Below are 19438 nucleotides of genomic sequence, written 5' to 3'. Positions count from 1 at the left end.
TATCTGGACAAAAACTTGAGATCCAACCTGAAACAGAACATAAAGCTAAATGGGCTGGAGGTGTGGATCAAGTGGTAGAGCACATGCCTAGCAAGCATTACTCTCTGAGTTCAAGTCAAGTATGCCCCTTCTCCCCTCAAAAAGAGGAAATTGTTTTCCAAGATATCTGCATCTGCAACAATTTTTCAAAACATTTTATTAAAACTTAGCACACAATTCCTAAGATTCCCTTACAACAGAAGCATCATACCAAAGGTGAAAGTGAAGAAGGAGCTTTCTTGGCGGCTCAGTGTGGACAGCTTTCCCTGCTGTGAAGGTTCCGCACTAGCATATTCCAGCTCCAAGTCATGAGCAATGTCCACGGCGTAAACATCACTTTTCTCAGAGGAGCCCATTACCCTGAGATTACGATTGGGCTGCACTGTAATGGGAACACCTATGGCGTTTTTGACTGTAAAAGGAGCTCTGTCTTTTAATGCATAGTCAAAAGTAGAAGCAGCACCCTCTGAAAACCCCTGCAAAGGAACATATTGACATAATCAAAGTCTTCTAGTGAATTTCTTTGAAACACCTTACCATGATATTTTTGAAACTAATTTTTATGATACAAAAAATTCCATACATTTCATTCTTAAACTTGAAATATTCCAAACAAGAATCAAGCATACTTTTGCTAAATTGTTGAAAACATTAAGACAACTTTTGGATATTGTTATGTTCATTGTATCTCCTGAAGAAATATGAATTGCCACTTGTGGCTCAGGAATAAAATCATCTCCTGGCATCAAACTTTTATCCTGGATTGGGTTCTTCTTGACCTATAAAGATAAAAACAAAGAATTTCAAGTTATTAATCAATTAATAAGTTTTTAAAACTCAGTAGTATTGAGTTCTCTTAATTCTGTTGTACATAAGCATCCTCAAAAGTCTCATTTTCAAACTATTCAGAAGTCTCTTTAATGTACTGAGATCAGCAATCTTTATCTGCATGCATATTGCCTGCATGGGAAAAGGGACACAATATTTTATCTTTTGCACACACCTCAGAGAACAGGTAGCTATTCAGTTCCACATAATGATTATGAATTGATTAGCAAGCAACTGTGAGCCTGAGGTGAGCCTAAATTAATACTTATTATAAGTATAATCTGGAAATAATAAATGGTACGATCAACTTTCAACCAGCATCTGATATAATCTGGTGCAATCCCACAGTCAGGTTTCTGTCCTAAAAGCACTGTTTTTGGGAACAAACAGCCTTTATTGGCTGCAGCAGTAAGCAAAAGGAGGAAATGCATGCGCTTTCCATCATTGGACAGTGTCCACAGACCAAATCTAACAGTATTTTTCTTAAGCTTTCTAAAAGCTTTATAAAACAGTCTTCAATAGCCTCAGAATGCCAGAGAAGCAGGCCAGAAACATTTCCACTTTAGAAAAGGAAGTGGGACACAAGTTAGGTGGGTTCTCTTCTTTATCAAAAGATCTGCTACATCAGCTTCAGTGGATGTCTCTTTCATCAGGCTGCTCATAGTAATGTGCTGTGACAATCTTAACAGTCACTCCTGTCAATCTGGAAAGCGTGCTATGGTTTATATCCAAAGCGCTCTCAAGAAATACCATAAACAGTAGGAAAGGGTTCATAAACTAGAATAGCATTTTTTTAAATCTTGCCATGAAAAATCACTGAGTATCTTAACTCTATACCGGGTGGCTTTTATCTATCAATATGAACTAAGAAATGAAAATGGAGGCTGGCCATGGTGGCTCATACCTGTAATCCTAGCTACTCAGAAGGCTGAGATCTGAGGACCATGATTCAAGCCAGCCCGGCACAAAAGTCTGTGAGACTCTTATCTCCAATTAACTACCAGAAAAACCAGAAGTGGTATTGTGGCTCAAGGAGTAGGGCAGTAGCATTGAGCTGAAGAGCTAAGGGACAATGCCCAGGCCCAGAGTTCAAGACCCATAACTAACCAAAAAGAAAAGAAAAAGAAAATAAATGAAAATAGAGAAATAGTTCACTATTTTTAAATGGTATTTTCCAGCAGAAATAACATCTTTAAAAAATAACTGGAAAATACAGTGAAAGGCATTTACTAATCTCACTTAGCACTGGCCTTAAAAGACAGATTCTCATTTCTACTCTATATTGCAGCTGTTGTAATACTGAATTTGTGTGGTTCCTGAAAAAAACCTACTGTATATTCATGAAAAAGTGTGAATGCAAACTACATAAAAAGTATTAGCCACCTGTGGGCTCATACCTGTAAAGTCTGGGCACAAAAGAACCTGAGACTCTTATTTAATTAAAATCTAAAAAATGCAAGCGGGGCTTGGCTGAAGCTGAAGAGCTCAGGGACAGCACCCAGGCCCAGGGGTAGGGTGGCAACCTTGAGCTGAAGAGCTCAGGGACAGCACCCAGGCTGAGTTCAAGCCCCATGACCCAGACAAAAAAAAAAGTATCAAAATTAGTATGCAAAGTTATTTTTAACCACATGAACCTCCTAAAAGGTCTTCAAGGATCCTAGACTAATCTGGAAAATTACTAAACTAAAATGTATTAGTGAATCCAGTGTTACTCTGTACAAATCTGTTTTTCAAGCTTTCCTTACATCAAGCCTTAAATTCCACTGTCTCTTCCCTTCCACTCTCTCAATCAGCGGCTCCCAGACAGCATGGATTTCATTGTAATAGTGAACCTGAGAAAACACAAAATTTGGTCAGTCAATCTAATTATATAACTCTAATTATATATCTGCAACCAATAGACTAAAAGATCTATTCTGTGTATCAGTTGTCATTTTTTAAAACTACCTGAGGACACTGCAGATAGACAGGTAGACAGTGTATTTCTCTTTATTCTCACTTGGTAGCCAAAAGTTTTCTTAAAAATTCTCACCCATCAACTCAGGCCTGTAATCCTAGCTAATCAGGATGCTATGATCTGATGAGTGCAGCTTGTAAGACTCTTATCTACAACTAAAAAAAAAAGCTAGAAGTAGAGCTATGGCTCAAGTGGTAGACCTCTAACCTCAAGCAAAAAAAGGTCAAGGACAGCGTACTGGCCTTAAATTTAAGCCCCATACCAGAATTAAAAAAAAAAAAATTCTCACACATCGACGAATTCATTAAGAGTACATTATAGAGAAGCAACATGGCACCAAAGCAATAGGGACCCAGCCTGACTCTCTCCCACAAAAAGAGAGAATCAGGGAATATCACAAACCAACTATCTTAAGAAATCAACAACTGCAAATTCAAGAAGCAACAGAGAAGTATACAAACCGGAAAAGAAATACAGATAAAGCTTATATCCAATGCTCTCAAAGAATCAGAAATGCAAGGATCCTTCCCCCATCCCTCGCCACTCCAAGCCACAAAAGTGGTGGCAGCAGCACCCAGGTCTGGAAGCCCAGAACTCCAGCAAGAGGTGGAATCCGGATGCAGGAATCCCACACAGACCAGGAGCAGAAAGCACAGACAGCGGCAGAAACCAGAGGGGAGGCGAACTACATTCCAACACCATGGAGCAACTCACAGCCAAATGCCCAGGAGTAAGTAGTCCAGCGGGTTCCCCCAAACCCATCAGGAAAGCAGAACTGGTAGGGAGTTACAGAACTTAACCTAGACCCCTCCTACCCCGCCCGAGAAAGACTGGCAAGTGTGGGGGGAGGGGAGCAAGGAATTCAAAATCTTGTCCCTTCCCCCAATAGCCCCCTCCCCCAGGCCACTGACTGGAGACTGACAGGCTGGTGGGCACTAAAACCCAACACCCCAACAAAGGGTGTGGAGGTGTTCCTGCTCCCACCAGCCCAACAGCCTCCTCTCCCAGGCCACTGAACTGGAGACTAATGGGTGCTAAGACCCTGCCTTCCAACAGCGGGTGGGGGTGTGTGTGAGTCTGCAGGCCAGTATCTGACTGAACCAAAACTAAGTGGGATGCCCTCCTGTTGGGAGCCTCTGGCCAGCCAGCACCAGGAGGCTCTCCACGGAGTCCCAGAAAGACTCTCTGCCAACAGTGGCCCAGTACTTCCCTGAAACACAGCAGGGAACTGAAGGGCAGACCAGCAGGGACTGTGAGCTTCTCCTGAGAAAGCCAGAAGGCAAGGCTACACCCTTGGAGCCCATTTCCTCTGCTGGGCCTCAACCCTGGCAACAGGGCTGCAAACTAGCTGCCTCTCAGAAGCTCCCAAATCCCATGCCCTTTGCTGGGCCCAGTCCAGGGTAACAGGGCCACAAACTAGCCACTGGTCTAGCTGCAATCTTATGAGAGCTCTCAAACCCAAGGCCCTCAGCTGAGCCCTGCCCCTGGGGCCTGCAAACTAACCACTGGGCTACCGAGACCGCAACTCCACCCCATGGCCAAAGCCCCCAAACTGCGGGCCCACAGCAGGGCCACTGGTTGGGCTAGCTGAGAGCTGGCTGTGTAGTGGCACACAGCCTTTGGGAACAGGCTGACACACCTGTAAAAGCTGCAAACTCCGACCCAGTCAGCAACGGAACTAATTTGGCTGAGAACCACATAGATACAGATCCCCAGAACCACTAGCCCCAAACCAAGTAAAGACCACCACCTATTGACCACAGAGTGAACCTACAACAGTCATGCAGCAGAAATCACAATAATCACGAAATATATAAATAATCAAAGTCCCACATACAAAGCCCAAAAGGAAACAAGAGTGAAGGGACAAGAGAGATGTCACCATTGAAAGAAATGAGACATGAAACATGACTCTTATCAAGGAGATGACTGTAGACATGACTACAAACCTATCTCTCTAATGAACATGACATAAAACTCCTCAATAAAATACTAGCCAACAGAATAAAATACTTAGGAATTAACTTAACCAAAGATGTAAAGGAATTATTTACTAAAAACTATAAAAGCCTAATGAAAGAAATTAAAGAGGATACTCGGAAATGGAAACACATCCCATACTCATGGGTAGGGAGAACCGATATAGTGAAAATGGCCATACTACCAAAATTGACATGCAAATTCAGTGCAATCCCCATCAAAATCCCAAAGACATTCTTTACTGAAATGGAAGATATAATCCAAAGGTTCATATAGAACAAGAAAAGACCTAGAATAGCCAAAACAATTCTAGGCAAAAAGAGCAATGCAGGTGGTATTTCAATACCAGACTTCAAACTCTACTACAGAGCCATAATAACAAAAACAGCATGGTATTGGCACAAAAATAGACCAGAAGATGAATGCAACAGAATAGAAGATCCAGAAATAGAACCACATACCTACAGTCAACTTGTATTTGACAAAGGAGCTAAAGATATACAGTGGAACAAACAGCCTATTCAATTATTGGTGCTGGCAAAACTGGGCAGCCACATGCAGAAAACTAAAAATAGACCCTAGCCTTTCGCCATGCACAAGCATTAACTCAAAGTAGATCAAAGACCTCAATGTCAGACCAGAAACCTTGAAACTGCTACACAATAGAGTTGGAGAGACACTGGAACTCATAGGCACAGGCGAAAACTTCCTGAACAGAATCCCAGGGTCACAACAGAATGGAGAGAGACTTGATAAATGGGACCATCAAAAAATAAAGTTTCTGCACAAATAAAAGCATAGCTACTAAAGTAGAAAGACAGCCAACCAACGGGGAAAAGATAGTTACCAATAATACATCAGACAAATGCTTAATATCCAATATCTACAGGGAACTAATTCCACCGCCCCCAAACCCAACAAACCAATCAATAAATGGGCAAGGGAACTAAAGAGAGACTTATCAAAAGAAGAGGTTAAAATGGCAGAAAAGCATATGAGAAAATGCTCATCATCCATGGTCATAAAGGAAATGTAAACAAAAACTACCCTAAGGGCCGGGAGTTTGGCCTAGTGGCAGAGTGCTTGCCTAGCATGCACGAAGACCCGAGTTTAATTCCTTGGCACCACATACATAGAAAAAAGCCAGAAATGGTGCTGAGGCTCAAGTGGTAGAGCTCTAACCTTGAGAAAAAGACCAAGGACAGTGTTCAGGCCCTGAGTCCAAGCCCAGGACTGGCAAAAAAAAAAAACAAACAAAACTACCCTAAGATACCACCTTACCCCAAAAAGAAGGGCCAAGATTTTGAACTCAGACAATAACAGATGCTGGCAGGGTTGTGGAGAAAAAGGAACCCTACTGCATTGCTGGTGGGATTGTAAGCAAGTTCAGTCACTCTGGAAAGCAGTGTGGAGGTTTCTTAAAGAACTGAAAATTGGGCCAGGAGTTTGGCCTAGTGGTAGAGTGCTTGCCTAGCATGCATGAAGACCTGGGTTTGATTCCTTGGTACCACATATATAGAAAAAGTCGGAAGTAGTGCTGAGGCTCAAGTGGTAGAGTTCTAGCCTTGAGAAAGTCCAAGGACAATGCTCAGGCCCTGAGCTCAAGCCCAGGACTGGCAAAAAAAAAGAACTGAAAATAGATGTTCCCTATGATGCCGCCATACCACTCCTGGGCATCTATCCTGAACACCATAACCCATGATATGATAAGGACACCTGCTCAGCTATGTTCATCTCTGCACTATTCACAATAGCCAGACAATGGAAACAATCCAGATGCCCTACTGCACATGAATGGATACAAAAAATGTGATATAAATATTCATATATATATATATACACACACACAATGGAATTCTTCATAAATAACATACAAGATCAAATAATGGCATTCGCAGGATGATTCTAGAGCGAATCATGTTGAGCGAGACAAGTCAAGACCAAAGGAACAAAAGACACATGGTATCCTTAATATGTGGCTATTAGATCCAAACAGTACAAGAGGACTCATATTTGCATACCCCATTCTATGAACATGGTATTGGAAATATAAACACAACTACATAGAAATAAAAATTTATGACTATAGACATAATGTTTTATTACATAGATTAATATGTATCTATGACATACAAACCCTCAGCCTAATTTTAATTATGTTCTAAAATATAAGTGCCAATGATTGTATATATAGATTCCCTTCTTGAATATGTGTTTGTTAAACATGTCATTTGAAGTATGATATAAAAATCAATGTTAATAAATTCTTTAATTAAAAAATATATTAAAAAAGAGTATATTATATATTCCCATCAATACCTGTAGCCATGAAAAAGCAACAAAAAAGTTCCTATCTTAATTCTGGACTGTACTTTTGTTTATAGGACTGCTACCAGCAATTGAACTCAGTACCTGGCATTTCCTCTCATTGGCCGGCACTCTGCCAAATGAGCCATACCTCCAACCAACCTCACTGTCTTTATACTTTTAAGAAGTTGGCTCTGGAATGAATACTAGTGATATGGCCATACCTGTAGTGTCATGTCAGCTGAAGCATTCATCAAGGAAGTCCAGTTTTTAATATTTCCTGAAAACTTAGATTCTGACAATAATAAAGGCACAGTTCGATGCCCAAGTCCACACTCTAAGGTAACTTGAATGGACTCCACAGAAACTGCACAATTCTCTTCTATCATAAGATGCTCAATGTCTCTGAACTGTTCTGTTACTTCCGCTCCCACATCAACACCAAGAAACCAAGAGTTATAATCATTAACAGATCTGATGTCCCAAAGATTTTCCATTTCCTCGGATGTGTCTTTTGATTCATCTTCTTTTGCTTTTGATGACATAGCAGCCATAATTGTCATCACAGTATTAAGAATTATGGGTGAAATCTTTAAAAAGAGAAGCAGAAAAAAATACTTAGTCTTTCTCAGATGAAATTCAATACATATACAATAAAAAGTTCAAAAGTAAATTTAAATATATTAGATTTCCTTCTCTCCCTTCCAACTCAGCCTCCCTAAAATATATAAGAAACTAGGAGAGAAAAATACCCCAATCATTTGTACATAGTAAGTGTTCTCTTACAGAAGATAAAAATAAACACTTGCATTAATCTTTTAATAAAACTCAGTTAATTATTCTAGAAGTGGGCAAAGGGTGAGGGAGAGCAATAGTGGGAGTGAGCTTGATTAGCATATGCTATATGCATGTATAGAAATATTGTGAAATCTCATTTATACAACTAATAGATGCTAAGAAAAAGTCTTTAAAAGTTCATTTTACACCTGCACAGCTATGTTCATCACTGCACTATTCACAATAGCCACGCAATGGAAACAACCCTGATGCCCCACTACTGATGAATGGATACAAAAAATGTGGTACATATATACAATGGAATTCTACATAGCCAATAGACAAGATAAAATAATGGCATTCACTGGAAAGTGGATGGAACTAGAGCAAATCATGTTGAGTGAGATAAACCAAGATTAAAGGAACAAAAAGTGCATGGTCTCCTTGATATGTGGATATTACATCCAAACAGTACAATAGCAATGACTCAATACTTGGGTACTCAAGGTCATTGACATGAACTTTAAGATATAAATATAACTATATAGACATGTAAATCTATGATGAGATATATATTCTAAAGACATATTGATAGACTGATATGTATCCATGACATACAAACTCTCAGCCTAATTTTAATTTTGTTCTTAAATTATATGTTATCAGTGATTGCATATGGAGATTCCATTCTTGAATACTTGTTAAACTTGACATTTGAAATATGATAGAAAAAAATCAGTGTTAAAATCTTTTAATAAAAAAGTACATTTTAATGTTGGAGGAGGTACTTTGCTGAATATGTCACTAACAATTCTGGAGTTATGGGAGAAATAAAAAGATTTATATTCAACAGAAGGGATAGGCACTAACCTTAATTATAAATTCTTTAACCATAATATTTATGTTTTGTTTTCCTGAGGCCCATGTACATTTTTCCATAAATAAAGAACAGGGTTGTAAGACCTAGAAACAAAAAGCAAAGTTCACATTTCTTTAGCAATACATCCAGTAAATATACAGTGCACACTTAGAATCATGTGTTATTTGACCAAGATTTTTTAATATCTATAGTCTACTAGTAAAGCAAAACAGCAAAATAAATTAGTTGAGAATCTCTGATGAGGTTGTGTTCTGCACTAGCATAATTGAATAGTCAAATAATGTGAATATTGTCCAAGAACTTTAACCAGATCTGGTAAATTTATTTGCTTCAAATTCATAGATACTGATGGACATTTACAATCACAAGTCTAAAGTTTTCCTTCAACTACAATAACTTTCAAGTGACATTTTAAAAACCAAATACACTATAAATATACCTATAAAAAGGAACTGAGGGACCAAGAGTTTGGCCTAGTGGTAGAGTGCTTGCCAAGCATGTATGAAGACCCGGGTTCAATTCCCTGGTACCACATACATAGAAAAAGTCAGAAGTGGTGCTGTGGCTCAAGTGCTAGAGCTCTAGCCTTGAGAAAGCCCAAGGACAGTGCTCAGGACCTGAGTTCAAGCCCAGGACTGGCAAAAAAAAAGAACTAATGATTATGTTAAGTAAAAAGCAGTTTCCAGATAACCAAGCAGTGAATCTTGAATACCACAAAAGGTACTGTTCAAATTTACTGTTTTATTACAACCATGAAGCCTATATTCTTACATAACACTAAAGAAATAAAATAACCTTTCCTGTGAACCAAATTAGGAGGAACTTTCAATGAAGTGACTACTGTAAGCCTTCTATGACACATCAAAAGATCTGTCAATGACTATTTCAGACCAAAACTGTAATGCTTTATATAAATCAGGTGCATAAATATTTTAAATTTAAAACATCCCTGCAAGTTAGTCAAATAATGATTCTCTTAACAAAAATTTATCATTTCAACATTAAAAACTAGTTGATATGGTGATTAGCTAAAATCATTTTTCAATAAAAATGTGAAAATATAATCAAAATTAATTTTAATAATGGAAAATATCATTGCTTTTGTTTTGCATGACACTACCTGAAATTTTCCATTCTAGGCCTAAATATTTTTTCACACACCCACTGGGTAAATTACAGTGAACAAAACAACAGATAATATTTAACAGAAGATTGTCTAATAGAAAAAAAACTAGCTGGTCACTGGGTGGCTCACATATGAAATCTTACTCAAGGAGGCTGAGATCTGAGGATCACTGTTCCAAGCCAGCCCAAGCAGGAAATGTCCCTGAGACTCTTATCACCAATTAAACACCCTAAAAGTGGCTCAAAGTGGAGGAAAGCTACATCTAGGACTCTCCTAACAGAGGATTATAGTAGTTCAAAACCTATACACATAATGTCATATAGGATGAGACTAAATGAAGTGAACTCTAGGATATGGAAAAAAGAGATTTATCTTGTGTGATTGTTGTTCTTAATGTACTATGTTATTTCTCTTCTCTTTTTTTGCCCTTATGGTTAATCTCATGTTGTTACTGTATCTGACTTTGTTACCTGGCATACTGTATATATGTTTATTTATTTGAAATAGGGAAGGGAAAGGAAAGGGGGAAAACAAGATAGGGAGGGGGTGGGAAGAAGGAAATGGGGACAAAAACACGAGAAGGGGTATTCAGAAGGGGTATCAATATACAAGAAGTAATACAATTAATACGTGATGAATATTAACTATAACCCCGCTATACATTATGCTGACAATTACAAAAAAAAAGAAATTATAAAAAAGTGGTGGAGGGGTCAGGAATTTGGCCTAATGATAACAGTGCTTGCCTAGCATGCACGAAGACTCAAGTTCAATTCTCAGTACCACATACATAGAAAAAAAGCTTGAAGTGGTGGTGTGGTTCAAGTGGTAGAGCTGTAGCCTTGAGAAAGCCCAAGGACAGTGCTCAGGCCCTAAGTTCAGTCTCCAATGACTGGGAAAAAAAAAAAAAGTTGTGGAGTACTAGGCTTGAGCAAAAAGGCTGAGGGACTGCATTCTCTGAGTTTAAGCCCCAGGACAGATAGATCAAAATAATAATAAAATTAAAGAAATACAGAAAGAAAGAAAAGAAAAAACTATTCTGGTAGTCTGGAGGCAATCCTTAGTTCTGTCACTAGCCTAAGCCATTTAGATCACTTAATATTACTGAACTCAAAATCTTTAGACTGCAGTAAATAATCTCTAAAGTGCTGCAGAACTCTCATACTCTAGATTCTATGAAACAACCATTTATGACAATCTTTAAGAGCAGGATCCAAGGTGATTCTTACTGTGGTGATGTTGTTCCCTCTCTTTTCTCTGAGAAAAGGGCAAGCGAGCACCTTTAGGTCTCTCACAGAAGCTTCCATCATCTGTTCAAGTTTGGACGTTGACAGAGAGAGGTTACACTGGAAAGAGGCAGTTAGAGCAGGGGCATCGGCCTTTGTCAGATTGGCAACGAACACTATTTCTGGATCTATAATCATGGCTTTTAAAATCATATTTGGCCTTACAGAATCATCTGAAGAAACAAAAACAGGGACCAGAAAAGGTTTAAAGAAAATCTTCACTTAGCTATATGTTAACTACAAATTGGTTAATTTGTTCTCAATATTTTTCTATGTATATTGTGAAATTAATATTAATACCTAGCTAATTAATAATAATGCAAAGAAGGTTAACTGATGCTAACTATATAATAAAATACAATTTTAAATCTGTTCTAAAAAAGATTCCCATTTGTGTCTATCAGAAATGATCTTTGGTTTTGAAGTTCTTCTAATTGAAATCATGGTGTATACTTATGTACACACATGAGGATGTATCCACCAGCGTGAGACTATACAGACATGAGGACTTATTATCCAATACTGCAAGAGAAAGAGAAGAAAACTAGATGGAAAAATACCAGGAAAAGGCAAAGAGACCCTGATAAAAAGAAATAAACAAATTTATTAGTTTTATCTAAAAAACATATAGTAGGTATCATCAAATCTGGTATAGAAATAAATGCAAAGTATCAGAGGGAACTATTTATAAAACATTAAAAATAAATGTAAAACTGATATTTTCATCTTGCCAATAAATATCTGCTTCCCAATTTTTCTGGGTTTTGTATTAGAAAAAACAATGTCAGACCTTAAAAATATAATTCGGTAGTAGTACAGAAATGAAAGTATCTTTAGCATATACTTAATCTAAATATTTGCAAACTATTCATAGAGTTTCAAGGAGTCATACTGGGTTCTTACCATCTAATGTCCTCACCATCTCCTAGTAATTTTCAATTTGCTTTTAATGTGTAGGTTCTTCAAAGTATTTTCTCTGACTAAAACATTCCCTTTTTACTAAAACAAAACAAAAGGTGACAAAGCCAGGCATTGATAGCTCATGCCTATAATCCATAATCCTAGCTACTGAGGAGGCTGAGATCTGAGGCTCATGGTTCAAAGATAGCCTGGATAGGAAAGACCATGAGATTCTCTAATAACCCCTGAAAAGTCATGAGGGGGAGCTATGGCCCAAGTGGTAAAGCAGTAGTCTTATGTAAAAAAGCTCAGGGACAGAATCAGGCCCTGATTTCAGCCTCAGGATCAGCACAAAACAAAACTGGTGACAAAACACTGTCCCATTTTGACTCATTGTGTTTGTGTTTCTAGAGGAGTGAAATGTTTGAATGGCACAGTCAGGAGCAGAATAGACTTTCTTGGCCTCTACTCCAATGTACTTCTACTGTATACCAATATATTTCTCTCTTTAAAATGTTTGCTTATGGTCAAGTGCTAGTAGCTCACGTCTGTAATCCTAACTACTCAAGAAACTGAGATCTGAAGACCACTGTTGGAAGCCAGCCTGGACGGGAAAGTCCTTGAAATGCTTATCTCCAATTAACCACCGAAAACTGGAAGTGGAGCAATGGCTCATAGTGGTATATTGTTTCCCTTTAGTAAAAACCTCAGGGACAGCACACAGGCCCTGAGTTCAAGTCCAATGACAACCACCAACCACCACCACCACCACCATCAACAACAACAAAGTTTTCTTATTACAGTTTTTACATGGAATATTTCTAAATTTGAAAGCCTAATTTTACTTTTTAATTTCTTGTTTTCTCCTATTTCCATTTTTTGTTTGGATACACAAGTTGTCTATTACAGATAAATTTTGCTAACCTTTCTCTATTTTTGCTTTTCCAGGGGCAGACTGTCTTGATGGGATCTGTATTTCTTTTGCCATACTTTCTGGACTCTGGGGCATAGCTTTGATGAAGAAATCTGCCACAGTCATCAGAAACTCCACACTAGCACATACATACAGCTTGTCAAGAACAGCATTAATTTGGCTTCCATTTCTGTCTTGCTTGTAACTTATATCAATCATAGAACGGTTGTTATCTTGGTCATCCTTTTTGTCAATCATCCTGAAAACATATATACTATTCATTAGCTTATTCCTGCTAAAATAACAAAAATCATGAAAATATTATTTTAATAGCCTATATTTCACCTTTCCATTTTTAATCTGAGTAGAAAATAGGACAATGTAAGTGAATTCTAAGTGATTAGAAAAATTAGCACTCAGTAAGATTCCAAAGTAAGATTCATGTAATTAAGCAATTATAGAATTTTATAATTATAATGTAATACTAGAGAATAATAACAATCATCATTAGTGACTATTAGAAATGAACTTGGACAGTTAGCAAATCATATGAATACAGTATCACAGAATATAAAATAACCTCCTTGTATTATTTTATTACATACAAGTTGGCTAAGTTTGTATTCAAACACTATCGCATGTGGCCAGGAGTTTGGCCTAGTGGTAGAGTGCTTGTCTAGCATGCACAAAAACCTGGGTTCGATTCTTCCACACCATATACATAGAAAAAGCCAGAAGTGGTGCTATGGCTCAAGTGTTAGAGCCTAGCCTTCAGAAAACTCAAGGACAGTGCTCAGGCCCTGAGCTCAAGCCCAGAACTGGCAAAAACAAAAACAAAAAACATCATTCCATATAATTTGATTACAAAAGTATTCAAAGCAACTCAAATCAGCAAGTGTTTATCAGTGTCAGTAATGACAGTTCCTATCTTCCTGAGGAAATCAGGCTTTCTAACAGATAATGACATCACCTTTGCCTAGACAGGTCTGGACAGCTACCCTGGACAAAAATTGGCAAAAAGAAAAACGACCTTCATGATAGCACACTCTCCCTGTTTTATTTATTTCTTGAACACAGAATTCAGCAGAAACCAGTAAATACGCAATAGAATCTAAGTTCAAGTGGAAATAGTTTATCTCTAAAAACAAAGACATTTTATCTTATTGTATGAAAAAGGAATACAAAGACAGGCTATTACTGTTACAGATTTAAATGTTCCTACATGTTATATTATGTACCTTTAAATAGTAATCTTCCAAATGGATTAATAATATGATTATGTTATGCATTCTATTTCTATTAAAACAGAAAGAAATTTAGCAGAACTATTTCAAAGACATGGATAAAATAAACACAACAAAGAAAGATCTATAATCCTAAGGATGTTTTTTAAAAAAAGATTCCAACTTAATACTGGGCAGAATTTGAAAAAGTATAATGTCAAAATATTATATATCCTCTTTGTTCTCATTTTTAAGATGGTATTCCAATAATAGATTTCCCTTAAATTTAAATTTTAAATAAGCTGAATCTGATATTAATCAGGAAGAATGACCAAGAACAGATACCTCTTTTGATCATACTAACCCCAGCAATGCCAGAGAACAATGTCAGGTGCAATGTCAACCTTAGATGTATGTAGCACTAACCTTGATGTTGCTCTCTCTATTCCTTCTCTGAGATCATCAAGAGTGCATGTCTTAAGTTTCAGACTGACATCCAGTGAACCATCCTTGAACATCTTCCCTGAAGAGGCCATCAGGTGTAATGTGAACTCACCAAGACGGAAATTGTCATTATGAAATGAAAGTGTTGACTCCTACAGTACATTTTATAAACAAAGAGTTATTTGTAAATGTAACTTTATAGTTATTTTTAAATACATTTCTTATTCAGAGCCTAAATGCAAATCAATCTCATGAATTTTAGATGAAGACTAAAACACATAAATCAGAAGTAATACATACATCTATGAGTATATATTTACTACTAATACTAATGCACACTAGTACAAATATATGCATGATATTCAACAATGGATGTGTAAAAAGTAATCTGATATGCACTTTGATGCAAATAAGATAATCAGTAAACACTGATGGTTAGGAGAAGACTGGTACTCTGACAATAGTACAATGGTTCATCTCTGAGTCCATGAAGGTCTACTTCAAGCTCCCTCACCATCCTCCTGAGAAGCAAGTACAGGTTGAATCTGCTTGTTAATCAGTTAATCAGTGTGGAAGAGAGCACAGAAGGAACTTTTTTTTTTGCCAGTCCTGGGCCTTGAACTCAGGGCCTGAGACAGCACTGTCCTTGGGCTTTCTCAAGGCTACAGCTCTACCACTTGAGCCACAGCACCATTTCTGGCATTTTCTACGTATATGTGGTACTGAGCAACCAAATCCAGGTCATCATGCATGCTAGGCAAGTACTTTACCACTAGGCCAAACTCCTGGCCACAGAAGGACCTTCTATATATTGACAGTGTAGGAAATTTTCTATTTCTAATCACATTATGCAGCAACTTTCTTTGCTAAGAAGGCAAGAGTTCCTAAAATACTGCTGAAATAAACCAATCTATTTGTGGGGAAAACAAGAGTATAAGTAGTAATGGACTCTGACTCAGAGTTCACAGAGTAGATCATGGTAGGATGGAAAAAATTCATGGGAAAAGTAAGCATTCAGTTGAGTCTTGGAGGCAGAGTAGGATCAGGAAGGGTAAAGGGTTGAGGCTATTCTATGTGTGTCAAATTTGAGGAAGTGTTATAAGATGCCTTCAGGGAGAAGAGAGAGCGAGAGACAGACAGACAGACAGACAGAAACAGAGAAAGACAGAGAGAGACAGAGACAGAGAGAGAGAGATATTTGGCTGAATATTCTAATTAAAGAATGGTAGCGATTGAGGTTAGACAAAAATAGGGAGGCCTAAGGTTTCAAATGCTAAAGATTCAAACTTGGTGGGGCCAGGAGTGTAGCCTAGGGGTAGAGTGCTTCCCTAGCAAGCATGAAGCCCTGGGTTAGATTCCTTGGTACCACATACACAGAAAAAGCTGGAAGTGGTGGTGTGGTTTAAGTCGTAGTTGCTAGCCTTGAGAAAACTCAAGGACAGTGCCCATGCCCCAAGTTCAAGCCCCAGGACTGGAAAAAAAAAGACATTGAGCTTTCCCTGTGGGGAACCATTAGATGATGAAAGTGAAATAGATTTAATCTAATTATTCACTAATTGTAGTGAAATAAAGAATGCATTTAGCTGTTTCTTTTCTGTAATATCATTTTCTGATGTTTTTGTGAAGACTAAACATTGGAAACTTGGGCAGTCCATTGTACAATTGCAAATATGAGCATAAGGCTCAACAGCACCAATGTAGGAATATTTTAATTTTTAAGACAACAAAATAAAATATAAATGTGCATGTAAAATTAACATATATAATGCTTACAATAGATGTATATATTACATGACATGTAGTATGAGCGCTAACATGATATGACTGATACAGTAAAAATATTTATTCGAAGACGTTAAGTTAAAAAATGGCATTCCAAAATACCACTGGCACATTATTTAGTTCTATTCATCAATATGGCAATATACCTTGATTCCTTGATTTTCCAATTCTTTAACTAGGTACTTTTAATATAAATGTAGCATTTACTCAATAGAAACCTAACACATGTTTATATGCCATAGACTATCATAAATTTAAAACTAACTGCTGGGCGCGGTGGCTCACACCTGTAATCCTAGCTACTTAGGAGACTGAGATATGAGGATCAAGGTTCAAGCCTGGACACAAAAGGACCTGAGAATCTTATCTCCAATTAACCACTAGAAAATGGGAAGTGGGGCTTGCCTCAAGGGTAGGACGGTAGCCTTGAGCTGAAGAACTCAGGGACAGCACCCAGGTTGAGTTCAAGCTCCATGACCCACCCCCCCAAAAAAGTGTCTAAAGCTCCAAAGCCATCATTAAATTATTCCTTTAAAATAATTATAGTTGCTTGCATAATTTTTTGAACAAATAATCACTCACATATAAAATTCATCTATTAGCAATAAATTAAAAAGTATGTTTGATGATAGTGTTACTTGGAGAGACAAAAAAAACCCACATCATTTTTGTTAACATAGTAAGATCAAAAACTAAAAAAGTGAAAACCATAATTGTAACCAGGTATATTCTGCAGAACAAACAGAAATTTGTAGATCTATAAAAATTTTAAATACATTAGAAAGTCCCAACTAAAACTGTTAAGGATGTTTTTCTTGTTGTTATGTATAGAGGGGTTACAGTTATATTTGCCAGATACTAGGTACATTATTTCTCACACATTGATACCCCTTCTCATGTTTTTATCCCCACTTCTCTCCTCCACCCCTCCCAATCATCTTTTCCCCCCCTTCCCTTTGCTATTTCAAATAATCAAATAAATGTATATGCAATATACCAGGTAACAAAGTCAGATGTAGAAACAATATGAGATTAACCAAAGGGCAACAAAAGAGAAGAGAAATAATATAGTACATTAACAACAACAATCACACAAGATAAAGCTCTTGCTTCCATATCCTGAAGATCCTTTCATTTAGCCTCATCCTATATGACCTTACTGCAGAGCTTCTATATGGCAAAGGACATAGCTAGCAAGTTAAATAGAAAGCCCATGGAGTGGGAGAAGATCGTCACTAACCATACAACAGACAAAGGCCTCATATCTAAAATATATCTACAGCTAAAAAACTGAATGTCTCCAAAACAAATCTTCAAAGAAATAACCATCTCATTAAAAGATGGGCCAAGACTTAAAGAGAGACTTCTCCTGAGGAGGAAATAAGAATGGCCTATAGACACATGAAGAAATGCTTGACATCTCTGGCCATAAAAGAAATGCCCATCAAAACAACTTTGTTAAGGATTTTTATCTAGCTACAAAAATTGTTACATACCTGGCTGATATCATTGTTGTAAAGGATGACAGAAAGGGATTCAAAATGAAAGTCAAATTGAAGGGAGATGTTCTGGTCCACACAAGGCTGAGAGTTTGTCAAATCTTGTTCTGATGTTTAAAACATGAACATAGGCAAATTATTTTATGCATATTTTAAAGCTGGAATAATGAATTATTATTCTGAATTGTTACCCTGTCTTCTAGCATTTGTAAATAAATTTTATTATCCCACCATAAAAATGATGAATCTCTCTTCTCTGAAGAAATAAAAATGGCCTGTAGACACATGAAGAAATGTTCGACATCTCTGGTCATAAAAGAAATGCAAATCAAAACAACTCTAAGATTTCACCTCACTCCAGTTAGAATGGCCAGGACCAAGAAAATTAACAACAGATGCTGCAGGGGATGTGGCCAGCAGGGATAACTACTACACTGTTGGTGGGAGTGCAAACTCATTCAACCACTATGGAAAGCAGTATGGCAGTTCTTCAAAAGACTAAACATAGAGCTCCCCTATGACCCAGCAACTCTACTACTTGGCATTTATCCAATTGTCCAGAAACAAGGACAGACTAAATCGACTAGCACAACGATGTTCATTGCAGCACTATTTACCATAGAAAAGATAAGAAACCAACCCAGATGTCCCTCAATTGATGAGTAGATCAACAAGATGTGCTATTTATACACAATGGAATTCTATGCTGCCATCAGAAAGAACGACATTGCCCCATTTGTAAGGAAATGGGAAGACTTAGAAAAAATCATATTAAGTGAAGTAAGCCAGACTCAAAGGAACAAAGGCCCAATAGTCTCCCTCATTTGTCATAATCAGTAGAAACCTTGGGCTCTCCTAGAAGAGATTTACAATAGAACAAAATCTAGAGACATAAGGCCAAATAGTATGCCACTAAATGTAAGGACCTCCAGGATAAGGAAACAAAAGCCATATGAGTGATTGTTGTCCTTAATGTACTATGTTATCTCTCATCTCTTTTGCTATCCCTAGGTTATCTCATATTGTTACAATATTTCACCTTGTTATTTGATACATTTTATTATGCTTAATTGGTTATTTGAAATTGGATAGGGAAGGGAGAAAATCAAATGAGCGGGGGGAGGGTGGGAGGGAAATGGGGACCATGTCATGAGAAAGGGCAGTTTTACTAATTAAGCTGGTGGTCTTAGAGTGTAAGTTTATCCTGACCAGTTCTAAAGAGAAGGGCCATTTTACCTCTTATTAGTCATAAGTCTAATAAAATATCTAATTAAATATCTGCTCTGGCAGCTGGACAATGGCTATAGATTGTCCCTGTGACAGCTTCAAAAGGTACCCACAACTCCAGCCCCATCTCCAGCCCCAGCTCCAGCTGAAATTCCACACTAACCAGTAGATTACTGAGGTCATTCATATTATGCTGAATGACTAAAGAACGATAAATATAAATATGACACTAACACATAAACATGAAAAAATTTTAACAGCACAAAAATC

General features: G+C 37.5%; 1 protein-coding gene across 1 annotated transcript in view; it reads right to left on the bottom strand.

Annotated features, from left to right (window-relative positions):
- Window positions 1-19438, bottom strand: part of Vps13c (vacuolar protein sorting 13 homolog C) — a 154422-nt gene that overhangs the window by 46661 nt on the left and 88323 nt on the right. Inside the window, exons 47-55 of the mRNA XM_090358265.1 lie at window positions 17939-18048; window positions 14643-14812; window positions 13005-13252; window positions 11124-11353; window positions 8759-8851; window positions 7336-7701; window positions 2613-2699; window positions 669-818; window positions 251-515 (exon numbers count right to left, since the gene is read on the bottom strand). Of these exons, the coding sequence (XP_090214391.1) occupies window positions 251-515; window positions 669-818; window positions 2613-2699; window positions 7336-7701; window positions 8759-8851; window positions 11124-11353; window positions 13005-13252; window positions 14643-14812; window positions 17939-18048 (1719 nt within the window). The remainder of the gene's footprint in view (window positions 1-250; window positions 516-668; window positions 819-2612; window positions 2700-7335; window positions 7702-8758; window positions 8852-11123; window positions 11354-13004; window positions 13253-14642; window positions 14813-17938; window positions 18049-19438) is intronic.

This window comes from Megascapheus bottae, chromosome 25 (assembly GCF_031878675.1).
Source record: "Megascapheus bottae isolate mThoBot1 chromosome 25, mThoBot2.hap1, whole genome shotgun sequence".
Lineage (NCBI taxonomy): Eukaryota > Metazoa > Chordata > Mammalia > Rodentia > Geomyidae > Megascapheus > Megascapheus bottae.
The sequence above is the reverse complement of the archived record's forward strand: the minus strand, read 5'-3'. Positions and strand labels throughout refer to the sequence as shown.